This window comes from Cornus florida, unplaced genomic scaffold (genome assembly GCF_030987335.1).
Source record: "Cornus florida cultivar Cherokee Brave unplaced genomic scaffold, ASM3098733v1 CherokeeBrave_3.0.0_Hap2_Chr11, whole genome shotgun sequence".
Taxonomy (NCBI): Eukaryota; Viridiplantae; Streptophyta; class Magnoliopsida; order Cornales; family Cornaceae; genus Cornus; species Cornus florida.
This window is the reverse complement of record NW_026775581.1, coordinates 84,632,526-84,653,103: the sequence shown is the minus strand read 5'-3', so window position 1 is coordinate 84,653,103 and position 20,578 is coordinate 84,632,526. Positions and strand designations below refer to the sequence as shown.

Below are 20,578 nucleotides of genomic sequence, written 5' to 3'. Positions count from 1 at the left end.
AGGGGTATAGATAACATCATCTTTCCTACTCTCTCTCTCTCTCTCTCTCACACACACACACTCACCCACGGAAGTGGGTTCAAGTTCATATTCCACAAAAATTACAGATCCTGAAAAATTTGGTTCCTTGCGCTTGAAATTTGCAGAATATATATATATATATATACACACATATAACATCATCTTTCCTTGCACTGTTTAGGATTCTGAAAGCTGTCATCATTTCAGCTCATTCTGCACTCATGGAATTTAAAAGTTCAAGGCTTAAGCTGGCCCGTCAACGGGCACAGATCGGCCTAAAGCTTGGTGGGGTTAGGCTGGACTTTCTGGTCTCACGCTTTTTATGTTTTGCATACTCTTACATACGAAGTTAAGTATGTAGATTCAAGTATGAATGCACCCATTTTAGCAAGTAATACCAAATGTCAAGTTTATACTCGGTCTGTTCCTTTTGCTGGTTCCAAATTTTTATGAAATGAACTAGATCTTTACCAACCATTATGGGGAAAATGGTGATGTAAAACCCATTTGAAATTACGTTCTATTATGTTTCCAAAGCTATATTTTTCTTCTGTTTTGCTAGAAACCTTCTCTTCACCACAATGTTGCCTTCTTAGCAGAAAAGTTTAGTTATAATAAAGTACAAAAGAATTTGGAAACAGGTTTGTTTTTTAGTCGATTGTCTTTCAAACAAGATTTCCCCTCTTCTTTTTAAGTTAAATGACTGGACATTTTTCACCTATTCATTGAGTTATTTTCAGACCATTCCCTCTTGCTTTTACTATTTAGCCAGTCAAAATTTTCGATTCAAAAAAGTTATTTATTCATGCAAGTCCCGAAACAAGTGAGATCTATTTAAAATAGAATTAAAATTTATCCTTCAAAATGGAGGGATTTCAAATCCGTCCCTGCTTCCACTTTATATAATAATATCATTCTTTTTAAATGCAGATACTGATTGAGCACTACACATGCATTTTTTTTATTATATATATATATAAGTAAATAGATTCTATAGTATAATTGTAGACAGAGCTCAACAGAGAGATGCTTATGAAATTAAGTGGTTCTGGAAACTTACTGCCAATACATATGCTAGGTTGATTTTGGGATTGTTATTGCAAAGTTGGAGCCTAAAAACTGTTATTATAAAACATTGTTGGCCATGGTTGGAGGTTATAATTAGAACGTTTTCACTTAGCTCACACCTTTATGGTTGTTGAAGCTCATTTGTTCTGAAATGATTCAAGATTAATTAAAAGAATGTGATCTAAAATGAATCCCCAACCAAAAGGAAAAAACACACACACACGCACTACTCTCACTAGTCTCGAGTAATGTCCAAAGTTGAATGGGTTGACATAGGGTCCATATCTCCTCCACTACACACCCTCCTCTCCTCATCTTCAACAAACCAACCCCTTGTTGCCGTGTGGCATGCCAAATATCCAAACTGCAAGGAATGACCACCAAGCTTCTCCATGCCTATATTTATCACAAACACCATCACCTCATCAACAATTCAATCTTTTTACTTATTGCACCAAAAAAAAATAAAAAAATGTTTTCAATTCAAACAAAATATTCATATGACAGTTGTACCCTAGCCCATAGAATTTATACAAACCATATCCCCTCTCTTCCGCCTTAAAATCACCTCCAAATTTGTCCAAAACAAGGGGTAGTCACATAAACCTAAAAAGTGACACATCAGCCATCCAACATTTTCCTATCCTTCAAAACTGCCTTCTGTTTTTTAACAGCCACACCCACAACTCTTTCATCTGTGTCTAAAACTCCATTCCTTTGAAACCAAAGCAAAAGAATCAGAGCCCCATTTCATGTGCCCTCCCAAAACCAACTAAACTCTCCACCCCAAACACACCACCACCACCCCCCCCCCCCCCCCCCCCCCCCCCCCCCAACACACACCCACACAAAAGAAAAAAAAAAAAAAAAACCCACATCAAGTCCTCTCCTCTCTCCCTCCCTCCCTCTCCCTCTCCCTCTCCCTCAAAATCCTCTGAAAATGGCAACTGTGTGTAAAGTCTACACAGTCCAAACCCTCAATTCAACATGTTCAATCTCCACACCCACAAAAACCCACTTGGGTTATCCCCAAAAACTAGTTTTCTACAACAAGAAGACCAAAATAACATGCTCTGTTGATGACAAGACTGTGGTGATTGGTTTGGCAGCTGACTCCGGCTGTGGGAAGAGCACTTTCATGAGGAGGTTGACAAGTGTGTTTGGAGGGGCTGCTGAGCCACCAAAGGGAGGGAATCCAGACTCCAACACACTCATAAGTGACACCACCACTGTGATTTGTTTGGATGATTATCACTCACTTGATAGGACTGGAAGGAAAGAGAAGGGAGTGACTGCACTTGACCCCAGAGCCAACAATTTTGATCTCATGTATGAGCAGGTCAAGGCTCTCAAGGAGGGAATTGCTGTTGACAAACCTATTTATAATCATGTCAGTGGTCTCTTGGACCCTCCTGAGATCATCAAGCCCCCCAAGATCTTAGTCATTGAAGGATTGCACCCTATGTAAGTTTTAAATCATCTTTCATAATCTAAAATTTTATTTAGTAATCAACCATGAAAGCATGTACTAGCTTTCTCAGAACATATGGCACATAGGAATTTTGATTCTTTTTCTCCTTCCTTCTTATATTTAATTTTTTATTCATTATATATATATATTATATTTTGCAGGAAGTTCAATGAAACTGATTAAATGGGTATTTATGTTTTATGTTTATTATTGTCAAAAAAATAAAAAGTAAATATATATATATATATATATATATTTGGTAAGCTTTCCTCATATTTCTTAATTTATTAAGAAGAAATGAATGTAAAGATAATAGGTTCTTATCAACATATATATGCTGCTATTTATTGGTTTTTGGATAGATAGGGTATTATGCGTTACCTTTATTGTATGGCTGAGGAATTACAACTGTCCTTGTCTTTTTCTCTTCTTGGGCCTTTTCGTGGGCCTTATGTGATAGGCTGATTGGATAGCACCCTCTCTCTCGCAGACACAAATAATAACCATTGTAAGCAGTAACATTTGCATGGAGGATGTATTTTTTATTTTTTTCAAACCAAGAATTATTAGAAGTTAAATTAATTAGTTGATGTAGAGAGTCAAAGCCTAGCACTATAAAATTCATCGGAGACATTAACCCATTAGGTTGTCGAGGCTACATACAAAATGTATAATATAGGTCGTAACACCATGAGCCAAATATTAAATATTCCAAGGTATTATGATGTATCCTGGCCAATGTATATTCACCAATTTTCTCGATAACATACAATAACAACTAATCATTATTAGGAGGTATTATATTTTCGGTACTCTTGCATATTAGATCTTGATACCTGAAACACCTAGTACTTTGTCAAAAAGGTGGAGCCAGTATTATGCGTTACGAGTATATTAGTCTACTTGTATTGTGCAAGATCATTTAATCAAAGTAATATTGCTTATATGTAGGTATGATGAGCGTGTAAGAGACCTCTTGGACTTCAGTATCTACTTGGATATCAGCAATGAAGTTAAATTTGCATGGAAAATACAGGTAATTGCTTTGCTAATTCAGTATATAGAATATAGATCATTGCTCAATTCAATGATAAAATTTTATAGTAAGAACTTTTTATGTTCATGTAGATAGGACCAACACTAAGTAACAACCTTTTCAATGTAAATTTTGCGCATTTCTTTCAATCTGATTATGTTTCAAGAACTGCAGAGAGACATGGCGGAACGAGGTCACAGCCTTGAAAGCATAAAAGCTAGCATTGAAGCCCGAAAGCCAGACTTTGATGCTTACATTGGTAAATTCTCTTGGCCATGCCTTAACTTGTCTAGTTATTAAGACTTAAAGGATATTGATTCTCAACCCTAATAGTCTAACCGAGAATGATAGCTAGCTAATTTCACTCAATGCATCCAAAGGATAGAATACCCTCATCTTTCACTCACGGCTTGAATTTTTGTTCTAAATAGCATTGTCCTAAGCTTAATGCTTTGTCCATTTGGCATCCTATTCTCTCTCTCACACACACACACATCCACGCACCCTATAATACAAAATCCATTTTCATATCTTCTTCATCTTGCAGATCCACAAAAGCAACATGCAGATGCCGTGATTGAAGTGTTGCCAACCCAACTCATTCCCGGGGACAACGAGGGGAAGGTTCTGAGAGTTAGGTTGATAATGAAAGAAGGAGTGAAGTTTTTCAGTCCAGTTTATCTGTTTGATGAAGGCTCTACCGTCTCATGGATACCCTGTGGTAGGAAGCTCACTTGCTCTTACCCTGGCATCAAATTCTTCTACGGCCCTGACACCTATTTCGGCCATGAGGTACATCAAATCTTCTCTGCAGCTGTGTGTGTGTGTGTGTGTGTGTGAACTAGTTCTGCATAATGCTTATCATTTGCTCTGTTCCATTTCTCTCCTAAGGTGTCCGTGTTGGAGATGGATGGACAATTCGACAGATTAGACGAGCTGATCTACGTCGAAAGCCATCTAAGCAACATCTCCACCAAATTCTACGGCGAAGTCACCCAACAAATGTTGAAGCACGCAGATTTTCCGGGCAGCAACAATGGGACTGGTCTCTTCCAAACCATAGTCGGATTGAAGATCAGAGACCTCTACGAGCAACTTATCGCTAGCAAGGCTGCAGCTCCACTGCAAGCCACTAAAGCCTGAAAAGATTAAGCCAAGGCTTATCAACTCATCTAAAAATCATTCTTCTCCTTCAGCCTTTCCCCTAAATTTTCTCTAGATTTTATTTTCCACTCCCACTTTCTTGTTCGAGTGTTAGACTATTCCTTGTAAGAATGATGAAACACTCCATAGGTATCTATTTCCAATTGGAATTCTGTGGAGACTTGTAATATAGAGAAGCAAAATCAGAAATGACAATCAAGTTCAGAAGTTCAAGAAACATTTTTACCTTTTGGCATACTGTTTCTTTTCTTTGCATCATCATGTAACTATTTATATATATATATAAATCTCTAATTAGTTGATGATTTAAAACCAACCCATTTGAGAAAATTGTAGTATGATAAATGGGTGTATTCATAGAATTACTTAAAATTGGAGTATTATTGTTTTTATGTTATCGTGTGTTTATTTCTTTTAATAGCAACATGATTTTTTTTTTTTTTTCAGAAGATGACATCAACATACATATATAATAGGCATAGGCGATACTTTAATCATTTTGCATTCTTAACGTCCCTTATGAATCTATTACTCCTTTTTAATAGTTAAGGGGTTTTTTGGGAAATAGAAAAGGGTAAAATTCAAAGGGGTTTTTTTTTTGGACTTTGCCCATATCTTGTACACAATACCTTCTTAACTAACACATTTTGTTGCAAAATACCCAAGCATGAGATATTTTTTATTAAATGATCATAATGCCATTTTTTATTAAATTACAATTAATCCACTTATCTTATTAAAATTAATGTTGAAAAAATTCATATTAATTGGATAACATATTCTTCATTAAATTTATATAAATTTATCTTAAACTTTTGAAATTAATCGTTTAAATAAAACTCTTCAGCATAAAATTTTAAAACAATTTAAATAATTTCTTAGTATTTTTTATTTAACTAATTTATTAATTTTCCATGAATATATTGTATGAAAAAGAAGGTGAATTTTTATGGTAATTTTTTTTTAAAGCAAGTATAATAAGTTTTATTATAAATAATAAAGTTTTAATAAGTTAATCATTTTAAAAAACAATAGCTACAATAATATATATATATATTCATGTTATAATAAATTGATGCTTGTAATAAATTTAGGAAGGGGATATCAGCTACAATTGCACTCCACTCTTAAATAAAAGGACAGTAATATCCCTAATTTTATAAATAAATAAATTTTTTTTTTCTCAAATACCACATTTACCCATTCAGTTATAGAAAGATCTATTGGTCTCCTCCTCTGCCATTGATTAACAGTTACTTCTAGCTCTCTCAACTATTTCTTTACTTTGTATTATAATCTCTTCTGGAGTTGAACAAAGTAATTGATCTTTTTACGGAAAACATGGAAGAATTATGGAAATTTTACGAGCCAATAAACTCTTTTGATGTTATGTTACTGATGATGGTAATTTTTTCTTTTCGAGTTTTTTAATGCTTTTGAGTTTAATTTGAATTTTTTTCCCTTCATGCTTCAAAATTTCCAATTGATGATATAGAAGCCGGTTTACAAAATTTAATAGAAGTTAGTTGTTTTTCTTTTTTTGTTTTGTTTTTTGGAAGTTACCAAGCTTATTATACTAAAAAGATACTAGAAGCAGTATTTTATACAGCTGTAGGGCACAGTTGAGTATTAAAAAAAAAAAGTATTCCGCATTTAGAATAGGAAAAGATGATAAAAAAGAAAAAGAAAAAAAAGAAAGTTTATTGTGAAAAAGACAATTATGATATTATAAAATAAGAGATAAAACATCACTCAGTTTATAAATTTTATTGTCAGTTGCTTTAAAGAAAAAAGAAAAGTGGATAGATGATATAATTAATATTTAAATGAAAGAAAAGATAATAAAGGTAACTTAATACAGAGTAAGAAATAAAAATTAATGAGATGAATAAAATAATTTTTTGTAATGAATTTATCTATAATTACAATCAATCATTCATTCGGGTGAATTTGTAATTCTTTGCAAAATGACAACAGTTGAAAGTGTTTTTTTATTATTTTTTTCTTGCATTTTACCCTTCAAACAACACATCACATCTGGTTTTTATATTAACAATTTGTGTCATTTTCATGAACATGATTTAGTCAAAAACTTAAAATAAATAAATAAAAATTTGCTGCTTCAAAAATTTTGTTGCTTTGTAATTTCCCTATCAAGTTCAACCAATGTTCAGTTTCTTCCCTATTGGATGATCTTTACTCGGGGGAGAACTGGAGGCTTGGGAATTTCAAACGTAGATATTTCTGGACGGATGCTTCTATATGAAAGAGCCGTATAAGCATAAAAATAGCAGTCCGTGTATTCACGAGTCTCAAGAAAGGGTTTATGATGTAGAACGGATTGCCAATGATTATGAAAATCGTTTGGGTCCCAGATTAGTCAAACGAATACATTTTTTGAGATAATTTGAACGAACCCATTTGGATCTGAAAAGATCCATTCTTGATCGGAATCAAGCCAACCAACAATACTCATAAGGTATGCTCCTGACATACACTTAAGTCACTGTTGAAAAATTTGAAATTTTTGTTAGTGGTCTAAACAGACTCAAATTATTTTGATTTTTGGTATATATATAATAGTTTTTAGTGATTAGGTCTCATATCCTAGTTTTCTCTAATTTTTACGGATTGTTGAATTTTGGGGTTGTTTTTGGGCTTCCTTGTGCTGTTAGATTCTTTTAGAAATAGTTGAATTTTGTTATATATATGCATGTACTACAAGAACAGATTCATTCATTTCCCTTAATAATATTTGAGAATTCTGTTGCTTAAACTTTGTGAATTCAAAGTTGTTTCATTGTTCCTTAATTTTGTGAATGTTCATAGCTTTCGCTACTTCGGTTTGAATTTATATAACTAATCTGAAATGGAAGTATTTTGACTTGTGGATTGCTTGAGAGCAGCAGAAATGAGAGAATTTTCTCTGCACTTAAATGTAACATCTAACAGAGAGGGGTCAACTCTATGCACTACTTTTCCAAATTGACCAGTTCAGCATTGCTACTGCATTTCTTCTCCTTCTCAGCTTATTCCTATCTAGTGTGGTTTTTCCCTCGCTATCTCTAGACACTGCTTCATTCTTTGGTTGACAATTTAATCTAATCTCCCCACCACAGATAGACTGTGACGACCTTGTGGGTGGATGTGTGTGAGCGTGTGCAGGTAGCACCAGTAGGCTACCACACTGGGCGAGCTACGAGTGCACAATCTCACATCGCCTGGGTGTAGATGGGGCAAGTGATATATGTAGATTCAACATCTTTCTATAGCATAACGCGTTTTAAAATCGTGATGGCCGTGAACCCGCCAGAAGTCTGGAGTTAAGCGTGCTTAACTAGCAGACAATATTGTGTCTGGCCAGTGTCCACCCCACCCCCCCCAATATTGTGTCTGGCCAGTGTCCACCACACCCCCCCCCCCCCCCCCCCCCCCCCCCAATTGCCTATTTTCACATCCCTAATATTTGTAGCCTATGCAACTCACCTCTAAGTGTTCCAATTTGTGGGGCGGCTCTATGGCAAATTTTCAATGTGCTTGGAGAGGACGTTCATATTTAGGTCCTATAGATACTCGCACAACATCTCCTATTCACAGAACTTGTGAATTCCATTCCTATTCTTTTTTTTCCCAGTGCCCGTTTTCTTTAAACATGCAGAATCACTTTCAACACAGTATCAGTAAAAACTAAAAAGGATTATGGATCTACTAGAGAAACTTAAGGATAATCTCAGCATGCAATGTTTATCAGTAAAAACTAAAAATGTATTCTTCTCGTGACAATAAATATGAATGTCGTCGACAATTTAAATTTGCTTAAAAAAAACTATATATATGTATATATATATATATATATATATATATATTTATGAATGTTGATACTCTGTTTATGTAGATGTTATAGAATTGGATTAAGCTGTTGCCCTTATCCTAATCTACCTCAACCATGAGTGATTTCTTACTGTGGAAAAAGTTGGGCTGTGAAAACCCATACCGCTATCTTCCATCTATAGTTGAAATGGACAACCCATTTACTGAATAGTTTTCTGATTTGCTTTCTTCTGTTTCTTCCTCAACCACACTGCGTCCAATTATAAATGCCGGTTTCATTGGCAGAGGCAGTGTCATAACGTCATTTTTTAACATTGAAATAACATCTGACATGGTTGGTCTATCGACTGCACGATCTTCTACACACAAGAGACCCACATGAATGCATCTTAGCAATTGGTGTTTTATACTCCAACACTTGCTCAGTGTTGGATCCATTAGCTCCAGTGCAGCACCTTTCTTCCACATATCCCATGCCTACAATACACGGTAGTATCCTTATCATTTAATCCTTCTAAACCCATAAATAGTAAATATAAACTTACATATTCTACTAGGCTTTGTGCACAATCATCGTAATGAAAGCTGTTGTTTTTCCGACCGCTAATGGTTTCAAGCATTAAGACTCCAAAACTGAAGACATCGGATTTAGTGGAGAAGATGCCCTCCATGGCGTACTCGGGAGGCATATAACCACTGGGAAAATTATTCAGTATGACAGTCTTAGTATTTAGTTACTTAGATTAATAATACTAAAGAAAACAACACACTAATTTTTTGTTTACTTACTATGTTCCAACCACTCTTTTTGTATTTGCCACTGACTCATTCTGCTTGAAAATTCTTGCCAAACCAAAATCCGAAATTTTGGGGTTCATGTTCTCATCCAACAATATATTACTCGCTTTTAAATCTCTATGGATAATCCTCAATCTTGAATATTTGTGAAGATAAAGTATTCCTTGAGCAATCCCTTCAATGATGTTAAAGCGTCTCTCCCAAGTTAATTGCCCTCCCTTTCTTGGATCTGCCTTGAAAAAAAGTTCAAATTTTTCTTAGCAAAAACTAGATATATATGAATAAATTCACGAAAGTGATGTGACGTCAAGGGCAATATTTTTGTCTTACCAAAGAGAAAGTAGTCCAAACTTTTATTTGGCATGTACTCATAGATCAACATTTTCTCATCTCCTTGAATGCAATAGCCTAGAAGACGGACAAGATTCGTGTGTTGGAGTTTGGCTATGACTGTGAGCTCATTTTTGAACTCTATTAATCCCTGTCCAGAACTTGTCGAAAGTCGCTTGACTGCTACTTCCTGCCCCCCAGGCAATTTTCCCTGAAGTAAAAAAAATCATAGTAGATTCAGTCTACAAAATCATGATTGATTGTTTACAAAATCAATCACATCAATAAAATGCATTAACATTTACATACTTGCAAATATTATATATGCAAGTAGTATTGTCCAAAGGAACAACTTATACTATGTCACCCTTATAAAAATTGCATACCATCCTTTCTCATTCTCATTTCTTCTCTATGGCAATTCAGTTCATTTTGTAACTCCTATATTCAATTCTTTTGAGTGTTTCACAACTTCGCATATATAATTTACCTTGAAAACAGGTCCAAAACCTCCTTCCCCAAGCTTATTTCTTAGCGCAAATCCATCTGTAGCCGACATGATACTTGCAAAACTCAATGCTTTTAGATCACGGCCACTGTTTCCTTCATTTTCAAGCTCGACCTCAATTGCTTCTATATATTCATTGCTTATCGTTATTTTTGCTTCATCTTTCTCTCTCTCTTTCTCTTTCTCTTCCTCTTTCTTTTTCTTTTTCTCATCCTTCCCTGTTAAAATTAACATAGAAACGCATTAAGTTACCTTCACAGGAATAGGAAAATAGATTATGATAAATTTAAATGGAAAAAAAAAAAAAAAAATTGTTAATTACCTTCTTGTCTTTGATTCCTCTTTTGCCTCCTCCTTAGATAGCACATGATGTACAATAAAGCCAAGAGAATCACTACCAAGCCAAAAGCAACTGCAGTTACAATCCATATCCACTTCTTAGGATTCTCGAAGTGTGTTTTAATACTGTCTAACATGGTGGTGCAAGTCTTAGAATCACCTTAATTAGTGTTTGGCTGGAGAGAAACAGGAAGAAAGCACAAAACACAACTTTTTAAACGTTGTATCTTTCCTTGCAGCTTGGTTTGGAGAGTTGAATTCTCAACCTTTGGGTTAGGTGGGGTTTCCTTGCCATGCTGCATATGAACCCCTGTACTTCAGATTTTTAAACTCCCTTCTTTGTGATCTACTTCATATCTTATGTCCTTTTGGCAATGGATTGACTTAGACCAGAGAACATTCAACCAAGAAAAAAGGGATTATTTATTTTTATATGTATTTTCTGGAACATTGGAAAAATCCAACCTACGACTATGACTTCCATGAGCAGGGGGTTCTTTCTTAAAGACAGACCCTTTATTGCCTATTTTCACATCCCTAATATTTGCAGCCTCCGCAACTCAGCTTATGAATTCCTTTCCTGTTAGTTAATCACAATGCCGGTTTCGTTTATACATATGCATGGGATCACTATTAACATCTTTGTGGATCTCACATTAATCCATTCGACCGGTTATCTCTCATCCCATGCCTTTAGGCCTCTGTAAGGTGGAAATCTAATATTCCTACTAACAGGGTTTTGCTTGTTTAAAGCTTTGCTTGGCAGGATTTGTGTACTATACTTTGAAAGATAAGGAATAACATGATTTTTTGGATGTCTCCTTCATCCCCTTCTCGCCTCACTAAAACCATTTTCGACACCATTAGATGCAAGTTTGTTTATTTCCTTCTTTTTTTTCTTTCTTCTTTGTGTGTGTGTGTGTGTGTCAAGCTCTATTAGCAACTATTCCTAGCCTCCAAATTCATGATTTTCCATGCCAGGCTTAGTTTTATTCCATTCATGTTAGAATATCCACATTACCTCTATTGAACAAATTTTCACAATTTTTTTGCTCCACTTTCTGAACTAGCTCTTATAACTATTGAAAATGGTTTTTTTTTTTTTTTGTTCAAATGTGCCTATATTTTGTCCAATTTCTCAATACTCTGTATCAGTAAAAACTAAAAAGGATTATAGATCTACTACAGAAACTTAATGATAATCTCAGCATTCAATGTATATCAATAAAATCTAAAAAATTATTCTCATGACAATATATGTGAATGTTGATACACTTTATGTAGATTTCATAGAATTGGATTAAGCTTTATACTAAAAAATCCTTTCTTTTGACTTGCTTTTATCCTAATCTACCTCTACCATGAATGATTCTTCCCGCATAAAATGTTGGGCTGTTTCAGTTTTGCAGTGGCAGTACCAACTCCTTCTTATTGCAAAAACTCATACCGCTATCTTCCATCTATAGCTGTAATGGACATCCCATTTACTGTATAGTTTTCAGACTTTCTTTCTTCTGATTCTTCCTCAACCACACTGCTTCCAAAGATAAATGCCGGTTTCCTTGGCAGAGGCAATGTCATACTGTCATTTGTTAACATTGAAATAACATCTGAAATGGTTGGTCTGTCGATTGCACGATCTTCTACACATAAGAGTCCCACGTGAATGCATCTTAGCAATTGCTGTTCTATACATGAATTTCTCAATGTTGGATCCATTAGTTCTAGCGCAGCATCTTTCTTCCACAGTTCCCATGCCTACAATAGACAGTGTCATCATCATTTAAATGTTCTAAACCTATGAATAGTGAAAAATAGAAGAGTATGTCTATCATGAGGATGCTCTCACCAAGAACACCATTCTCAATCATCCATTCATATAATTGATTGATAAATCTCTCAATCCGACGACTGAAATGGTTATAGTGAAAGCACCCCATGATGGCTTTTCAGGAACATAATCAAAGCTGAGATTACATTAAGAACTTACATATCCTACTAGGTTTTGTACGCAATCAGCATGATAAAAGCTACTGTTTTTCCGACCAGTAATGGTTTCAAGCATTAAAACTCCAAAACTGAAGACATCGGATTTAATGGAGAAGATGCCCTCCATGGCATACTCAGGAGGCATGTAACCACTGCGAAAATTCATCAGTAAAACATCTTAGTATTTGATTACTTGATTAGTGCTTATGAAACTATGAACTCTGCCACAAGAACACATTAAATTATTGCTTACTTACTATGTTCCAACGACTCTTTTTGTGTTTGCCACTAAATCATTCTGCTTGAAAATTCTTGCCATGCCAAAATCAGAAATTTTGGGGTTCATGTTCTCGTCCAACAATACGTTACTAGCTTTTAGATCTCTGTGGATTATTCTCAATCTTGAATATTTGTGAAGATAGAGTAGTCCTTGAGCAATCCCTTCAATGATGTTAAAGCGTCTCTCCCAAGTTAATTGCCCTTTCTTTCTTGGATCTGTCTTGCAAAAAAAGTTGAAATACAAGTTGAAATATTTGAATAATTTCTTGAAAATGATGTGAAATTAAGAGCAAAAATTTTGTCTTACCAAAGAGAAAGTAGTCCAAACTTTTATTAGGCATGTACTCATAGATCAACATTTTCTCATCTCCTTGAATGCAATAGCCTAGAAGGCGGACAAGATTCGTGTGTTGGAGTTTGGCTATGAGTATGAGCTCATTTTTGAACTCTACTAATCCCTGTCCAGAGCTTGTCGAAAGTCGCTTTACTGCTACTTCCTGCCCCCCAGGAAATTCTCCCTGAAGTAAACAATTTCATAGTAAATTCTAGGTTCAGTCTACAACAATCATGATCAGTTTATGTACAATATCACATACATAAAATGCTAATGCATTTACATACTCACTCACACACACACACACACACACAAGTATTGTCCAAAGGGACAACTTGTACTCTGCCACTCTTTAAAAGAATGGCTTACCGTCCTTTCTTCTCCTTATTTCTTCTCTATGGCTAATTCATTTTGTAAGGGGAAAAGAAGATCTTGCCTTTTGTAATGTACCTTAAAAACAGGTCCAAAACCGCCTTCCCCCAGCTTATTTCTTGACGAAAAGCCATCCGTAGCAGACATGATACATTTAAAGCTCCATGCTTTTAGATCATGGTCATTGTTCCCTCCATTTTCAAGCTCAAGCTCAATTGCTTCCATAGATCCGTTGTGTATCGTTATTTCTACTTGATCTCTGCTGTTCTGTTTCTTTTTCTTGTCCTGTCCTGTCAAGGTTAACATATCAAACTTATGAATTATGGTAAATTGTAATGAAAAAAAAAAAAAAAAGCACCATCTTTTTGTAAGTTATTTACCTTGTTGTCTTTGCTTCCTCTTTTGCCGTCTCCTTAGATAGCAAATGATGAGGCACACGAGAGCCAAGAGAATCACTCCCAAGGCAATTGCCACTGCAGCTACAGCCCATATCGACCTCTTTGCATTCTCGAATTGTTTTTTAACATAGTCTAACATGGTGGTGCAAGCCTTGGAATCACCTCAATTAGTGTTTGGTTGGAGAGAAACAGGAAGAAAATCCAAAGCACTCCTTTTCTGAACAGTGTGTCCTTCTTCAGAATTTTCAATGCATTGAAAATTTAATGTGATCTACTTCACTTCTTACTTTTTATGGTCTTTTGGCAAAATACAAGAGAGTCAAATTTGGAGTCTGTGATGCCAAAATGTCGTTAAATGAATTGACTTTTTGTTCAGAGAAGTTTCTACTAAGAAAATAGGGATGGTGATTTAACTTTCCAGGAAAATTCCTTGGAAAACTAGTGACTATGACTTCCATGTTCAGGGGGGTCCACCTTTATCTTTCCTGGAAAATGAGCTGGAAAACTCCTGTTTTGACTCTGGCGATCATGAATGTTTCACAAACGCGTTTTTGTAGTGGACTTGGATGTCCTATCCACATTTGTTTTCTTAAGTTTCAATTCTTTTATTTTATTTTATTTTATTTATTGATTCGGCGAATTTATTCCTATGTCAACTGCATTTCCATCTTAATTCTCTTCAACAACCCACCATCCACGTCAGCTTCCCCTCTTCTTTGTTTGGGTTTCTCCATGGAAAATATATACACCCGGCGGGGGCACATCAAAACAGTTGTACAATGCGTACCCAGAAATCGTTGTACAACGCCCACCTACATGAATGGCTACGATGCGTGTACAACAGAAACGGTTTCGATGTATCCGGTGCACGGGGTTCATTGTTTATTTTCCATTACTTATTTGACAAAAAAAAAAAAAAAAAAAAAAAAAAAAATTGATCTTGAATCCATCCATGTTCAGTGTGATGTTAACATAAAATTAATATTGAGTAAAACGATAATAATGAAAACAGTTTTATGTCAAGTTGGCGATGTGGCATTACATGTCCAAGATTAATCTAAATTAAGAAAAGTTAAAAACTAGTAACAAGGGAATTCATATTCCAACTGTTTCCACCGAGAAAACAAAAAAATCTGACCCGATTACGAGTTCTCAATTCTAAAATCAGCTTCTCCGTATTACACTGTTATAAAAGGTTAAAAATAGCCAATCAACCCATATGAACTTGAACACACACACAAATACAGACATACATATATATATATATATACACACATACATAAAGAATCAAACCCGAAAAGGGCTTACACAATCTCTCCCACTCTGTCGCTCTCCCATGGCAGCAAAAAAGGGTACGCAGTTATGTTTTGTTGCAAAGAATGCATGTTGAATGTAATATCATCACACTTGCATATTATTTATACTTTGATCATCCCTTTATAGTGTGTGTCTATATATATATATATATTATGATTATGAACACTTGAGCATGAAATAAGAATGTTTGGTCCACTTCAACAAAATAAACTCGGCATCTTTAACATATTATATAGCTGATCATTTCTTATTTGACGTTCTATTAAAACAGAACTGTATTACATACACACACTCATATATTATGAACACTTAGAAAGATATTAATATGCATTTTCTTTTCTATGGTTTGTATTCTGAGTTGGGTTCATCCCTGTCATAATTGAATAATTGAGTTGTAGACATTAAAGGGTTTTAAGTTTTAACTCAACATTGTTTATCTCCCTTGTTTGTTTGGTTTGAATGGGGAGGTCCCATTGAGTTATTAGTTATTACTAAACATAGTATATAATTTCTTGGCAAAATTGACGAATATATATATACATATACATATATATATATATATATATAATTTGCTTGGTAAATTTCAACAATATAAACTCTGAATCTTCAATAACTGGAAATAAAGAGCAACAATTTTCTGTAGACTTGTTTAATGAATGGAATTTCCCTTTCATTGTTCTACCATACAATCTCTATGCATTTGGAAGTTATTATGCATGTTTCTCTCTTCCACTTCTAGAATTCACAGTTGTTCTGCTTCTCATTAATTGATCTAAAACTTCAATCAAAGACAACATTTCTTACTTGGAGCTCGCCTTCAATGGTGATTCATGGTGAAAAAAATTGGAAGAAATAGAAAACAAATTTCCCAAAAAAATTCCCATATTTCTCTTTTTAACTGCATATAGAACAATACCACACTTTTATTCCAACAAAAACTAGAGTATATCACAATGAATGAACTACTTGGTAACTTTTTTTTTTTTTTTTTTTTCCTGTGTTATTTCAGGAGGAAAAGAAAGAGGAGAAGAATGTACCACCACCACCACCACCATGTCTAGGGCTTTCATTGTGCTACTTATGGCCGTGTTTTACTTCATCCCCTCGTCTGAGGCGTTCTTGTTCTTCAAGATGAACAATCCGGAGAAGAAAGTGACGGTAACAAATAACCACACAAATATTTTGAGTTTAAGATGCTTCTCATTCAGTGAAGACCTTAAAGTGCACTATATGAAGCCCAACGAAAAAATGGAGTTCAAATTCCACCAGAGCCGGGTTTTTCCTACATCCACAATGTATAACTGCTCAACCAATATGGGTGCATTTGTGGTGTTCAAAGATGACTACGAGTGCAACAGCATCTACAACCATTGCCAATGGAGATGTGATACCAAACAAGCCTACTTTTATTCCCCTAAACAAGACACTTGGCTACCCTATGAATTCAACCCAAATTACCAATCTCAGTCCAGAGCTGGAGTTGTAAAAGGGATGTATAAGAACTGAAAAATAACACTCAAACACGCTCGTGTTGAGTCGTCTTGGATTATAGATTCAGTTACGCATGAATTAGAATTTTTTTTTTTTTTTTTTTTTTTTTCTTATAGAACAGCTCATGTTAAAACAACAAATGAATATGTCTCTCTTTACCGTCTTACGTGGTTGATGAAGCAAGAGCTCTCCTGATTCTCTATAGCATTGTTTGTTACAGAGGGAAGTCACTGGTCCTCCCAAGGAACAGTCATAGAGTAGTAAGGCGTTTTATGTCCCCTTGGATTCTCTTGTAATATTCTCTTTCACTAATTAATGGTTTTCATTTATATATACATATATACACACACACACACACTATATTACGTGTGTTTTTCTTGGATATTTATTCTCACACCTGGTTTATTTTTGGCTAAATGCCCTCAACCACTCATTTAATTGACCATTTCATTAATAGAGGATTCGACAACATCCTCTAGGACTTTAAAATAAAAAATAAAAATACGACATATAAACATGTAGCATAAGAGGGCAAAAAAGACACACACAAGGAAATGTGGAAAACTACTAGATTTTATTGAAAAACGAATTTCTAATTGTACTATAGTAATTGTTTACCATAATTGTTTCTTGACAACTTGAATGATTGTCTGTTGTCAAATCCCTTACCACGAGTCGGTGACATAAATACTATATTTTTCATTAAGTCTTTTCTATTATTAGTCATTTTTTTTTATTGTATTTAATTTTATAAAATAACACCTAGTTATTTCTATCCCATATGAGTTTTGATTAGTCAATAATTCATTTTTGCAGCTGTTTTACTTGGTTTGAAAAGAAAAGGTCTTATCTGTCAACCACTCTCAAACACAAACAAGTTGCAAAAAAATCATTAGAGAAGGAGATTTATTTTTTTTAAATTATATAAAGATTTATTTAATGAATAGAACCGGCCAAAAACTTTTATCACACATACATCATAAATTAATTTTTCTGTTTCAATTATAACATTTATCAAAATTAGTCAATTTAGAAAAGAAAATAAATTCATATTACAAATATAAAAATATAATTGTTGTTATATCTTTTATTATAGAAACCCCTCAACAACTTTTTATGCCTTATCATTCCTTAATACTCCTGTTATATCTTTAATTAATGGTACTTACTGAAAAAAATTAATTAGTGGTATATTTACTTGATTGCTCTGGAAAGACACTACTAAATACTAAATACTCCGTATTTACCTCTTTTATTATTTTTTTATTTATTTTATTTCAAATAATAAATGAGGAGAACCACACAAAAATAAATCTAGGTGGACATGTGGACCACTTCATCCATTGATTGGCGCCGTACTATCTCAAGTCGGGTCCTGTTAAGTCACACAATTAATTCACGTGCAACACTTAACTAATATATATATATATATATATATATATATATTTCACCATATAAAATCGTATTTAATGATAGTGAATGTTAAGCCACACAATTATTCTTAATATGTGTTGCTTCTCTGAGCGTGTTTTCGCTCTTTACGCGCGCTTTCGCTCAAATTCTCACTACTTATAACTTAATTCTATTGCTCTCACGCTTTCGTTCTCGAATTAGCTCCCGCTTCCGCTCCCGATTTATGTGACTTAAGTTGTATGTGCTATTTTCTTGATGTAACGGTGTTGTATTTTGATATCATGTATGTTGTTTCTCATTATAACAAGTGCTGTGTTTGTACGTAAAGTATTGTGTGCATAAAAATTATATTATTTTTACGGTATTTCGAGCCATACACCTCAAAGAGTCAAACTCCTCAATTTCATATATGGCTATAAGAAATAGATCATGGTTCGGCGTAGGCCCTTATCGATCAATATGGGCTAGTAACCATTTTTCAAGTATTCGATACCTTTATACATTTTTTTAAATTAGTCGATTCGATCGATTTATATCGATATTCGATCGAGTCTGTTACACCATGACCACGATACGGGACTGCAAATTATGAAATAGATGCATTTATGTTATCATTTTTACACATATATAAGACATGCAGTTATTCAAATAAATTAAGGTGAAATGAGAATATATTATTGTATTACTGTAATTCAATGTGATTTTCAATTACCATATTATATAAAGGAAAATTAATTCTTTAACATAACATAAATTGGTTGGATATACATTCAATATTTTATTGTATTATAATTAATTTTTCAATCAATCAAACCATCGTCCTCTAATTCAAAATTGAAAATTAATTAGAGGACAGATGTTTTGATTGGTTGAAAAACTAATCATTGCAGCTCTAATTAGTTTATGTGTTTTTATTTTTAAGGATGTTAAAAACTTACCTATTTTAAGATAAAATTGTGTTTGGAAAAAAATTAGATTTTAAAATGAATTTTAGATGTTTAAAATGAATGAAATTTTAAAAGAATTTGAATTTGAGCAAAAATTTTATAAAGTAGACAAATACAGAGAAAAATGAGAGAATTTGAAGGGATTTGATAACTGACTATCACTCATGTCTTAACTTACCAAAGTTATTCCTCTATGTAGTCTATATATTGTGAAGTTATTATTTAGTCTTGAATCTATTTATACACAATGTAATCTTTGTAGTACATTATTTTTGTTTTATTCTTTAATAGGTTTGGTGTACATTTGCAAACTGATGCAAATATACATTATTATACACACATTTTTTAGGTTAAAAAACTACACAAATATCTACAGGGTAAAATGGAATAAAATTTATTTTTCTTTAAATGAATTTCATTTTATAGCAAACACAAATGGAATTCCATTTTAATTATAATCCACTTCATTTTCTAATTCTAATTTCAAATCTAATCATTGGTTGAAAAACTTACCTATTTTAGGATAAATTAATTAGTTGAAAAACTAATTATTGCAGCTCTAATTATTTTATGTGTTTCTATTTTTAAGGATGTTAAAAACTTACCTATTTTAAGATAAAATTTCCTTTAAAGTCCCAACTCTTTCTTTCTACTCCTGAATGCGTGTGTATCACACTATCATTCTATTCTAACATCCAAAATTTGAAAAGAAAAAAAATTCCAACGGCCGAAAAAAAAAAAAAAAAAAAAGAAAAAACATTTATTCTTTCCTTTTCACTTTTTTTCATTGTCTTTTAATGATTTATATATTTTAAAAGGTAATTTTATCTTAAAACAGTCAAAATTTTAATATCTTGAAAATAGAAACACATATATTAATTACAATTGCTATAATTAGTTTTTCAACCAATTATTATTCTCTGCATTTATGTGTAAACACTCCTTTATTTTATGTTATTTAGCCCATTTAAACTTTATGTATGTGAAGTTTAGAATCCTCTCCCACTGGACCTGTCCGACACTCCAATGTGATACTCCATTCCAAGAAAAAAAAATCATTATTAGCAAAATACAAATAAAAATATATATGCCTAGTATAACGGGCGGATATCTGTTCATTTATTTAAAAGTTTAAGTTATTAGGTAGTTTTGCACAATAAGCTATTTATACACATTTTACTTTTAATTTGGATCCGATGTGAGACAAGTTCCTCTTGTAACATTTTCTCCCACCCGAACTCGCAACGCCTTCATTGCTATTGGGCCACCCTGCCTACCTGGATCGACTCACTTAGACGCTTTTGAGATGGGCGTTTGACGTGATATCGGATCAAGAATTGAACTAGATTTTGATTCCAACAGTAACAAGTGGACGCTTACTCATTTATAAAAAAACTTAAGATATTGAGTAGTACTACATATCCATTCATTTATATACATTTTATTTTTCGTCCGGATCCAATGTAGGACAC

At 33.7% G+C, this 20,578-nt stretch overlaps 2 protein-coding genes and 1 long non-coding RNA gene across 3 annotated transcripts; 2 read left to right on the top strand and 1 right to left on the bottom strand.

The window, feature by feature from the left end:
• Window positions 1-1,962: 1,962 nt before the first annotated feature.
• Window positions 1,963-4,995, top strand: LOC132283239 (phosphoribulokinase, chloroplastic-like). Its single transcript, XM_059785162.1, has 5 exons — window positions 1,963-2,553; window positions 3,512-3,596; window positions 3,771-3,855; window positions 4,144-4,388; window positions 4,488-4,995. Exons 1-5 carry the CDS (start codon window positions 2,030-2,032, stop codon window positions 4,737-4,739), a joined length of 1,191 nt encoding a protein of 396 aa, XP_059641145.1. The 5' UTR covers window positions 1,963-2,029; the 3' UTR covers window positions 4,740-4,995.
• Window positions 4,996-6,891: 1,896 nt separating this feature from the next.
• LOC132283717 (uncharacterized) lies at window positions 6,892-16,854 on the top strand. The gene is made up of 2 exons (XR_009472120.1): window positions 6,892-7,239; window positions 16,265-16,854. It is a non-coding gene; the product is annotated as an uncharacterized LOC132283717 (long non-coding RNA).
• LOC132285587 (uncharacterized) lies at window positions 8,520-14,269 on the bottom strand. Its single transcript, XM_059787776.1, has 13 exons — window positions 13,921-14,269; window positions 13,619-13,830; window positions 13,142-13,352; window positions 12,813-13,050; window positions 12,557-12,707; window positions 12,017-12,324; window positions 10,787-10,881; window positions 10,550-10,726; window positions 10,210-10,445; window positions 9,720-9,930; window positions 9,381-9,618; window positions 9,137-9,287; window positions 8,520-9,068 (listed from the first exon to the last, which is right to left on the bottom strand). Exons 1-13 carry the CDS (start codon window positions 14,075-14,077, stop codon window positions 8,757-8,759), a joined length of 2,697 nt encoding a protein of 898 aa, XP_059643759.1. The 5' UTR covers window positions 14,078-14,269; the 3' UTR covers window positions 8,520-8,756.
• Window positions 16,855-20,578: the final 3,724 nt, after the last annotated feature.

Bases quoted from the DNA above. Each gene is read 5' to 3' on its own strand.
- LOC132283239 (XM_059785162.1), top strand. From the start codon at position 2,030: ATGGCAACTGTGTGTAAAGTCTACACAGTCCAAACCCTCAATTCAACA. The intron at 3,856-4,143 runs GTAAATTCTCTT...TTCATCTTGCAG, and splicing joins AGACTTTGATGCTTACATTG to ATCCACAAAAGCAACATGCA. The intron at 4,389-4,487 runs GTACATCAAATC...TTCTCTCCTAAG, and splicing joins ACACCTATTTCGGCCATGAG to GTGTCCGTGTTGGAGATGGA.
- LOC132285587 (XM_059787776.1), bottom strand. From the start codon at position 14,077: ATGTTAGACTATGTTAAAAAACAATTCGAGAATGCAAAGAGGTCGATA. The intron at 12,325-12,556 runs GTAAGTTCTTAA...TGTCTATTGTAG, and splicing joins TACAAAACCTAGTAGGATAT to GCATGGGAACTGTGGAAGAA. The intron at 10,446-10,549 runs GTAATTAACAAT...TAATTTTAACAG, and splicing joins GAGGAATCAAAGACAAGAAG to GGAAGGATGAGAAAAAGAAA.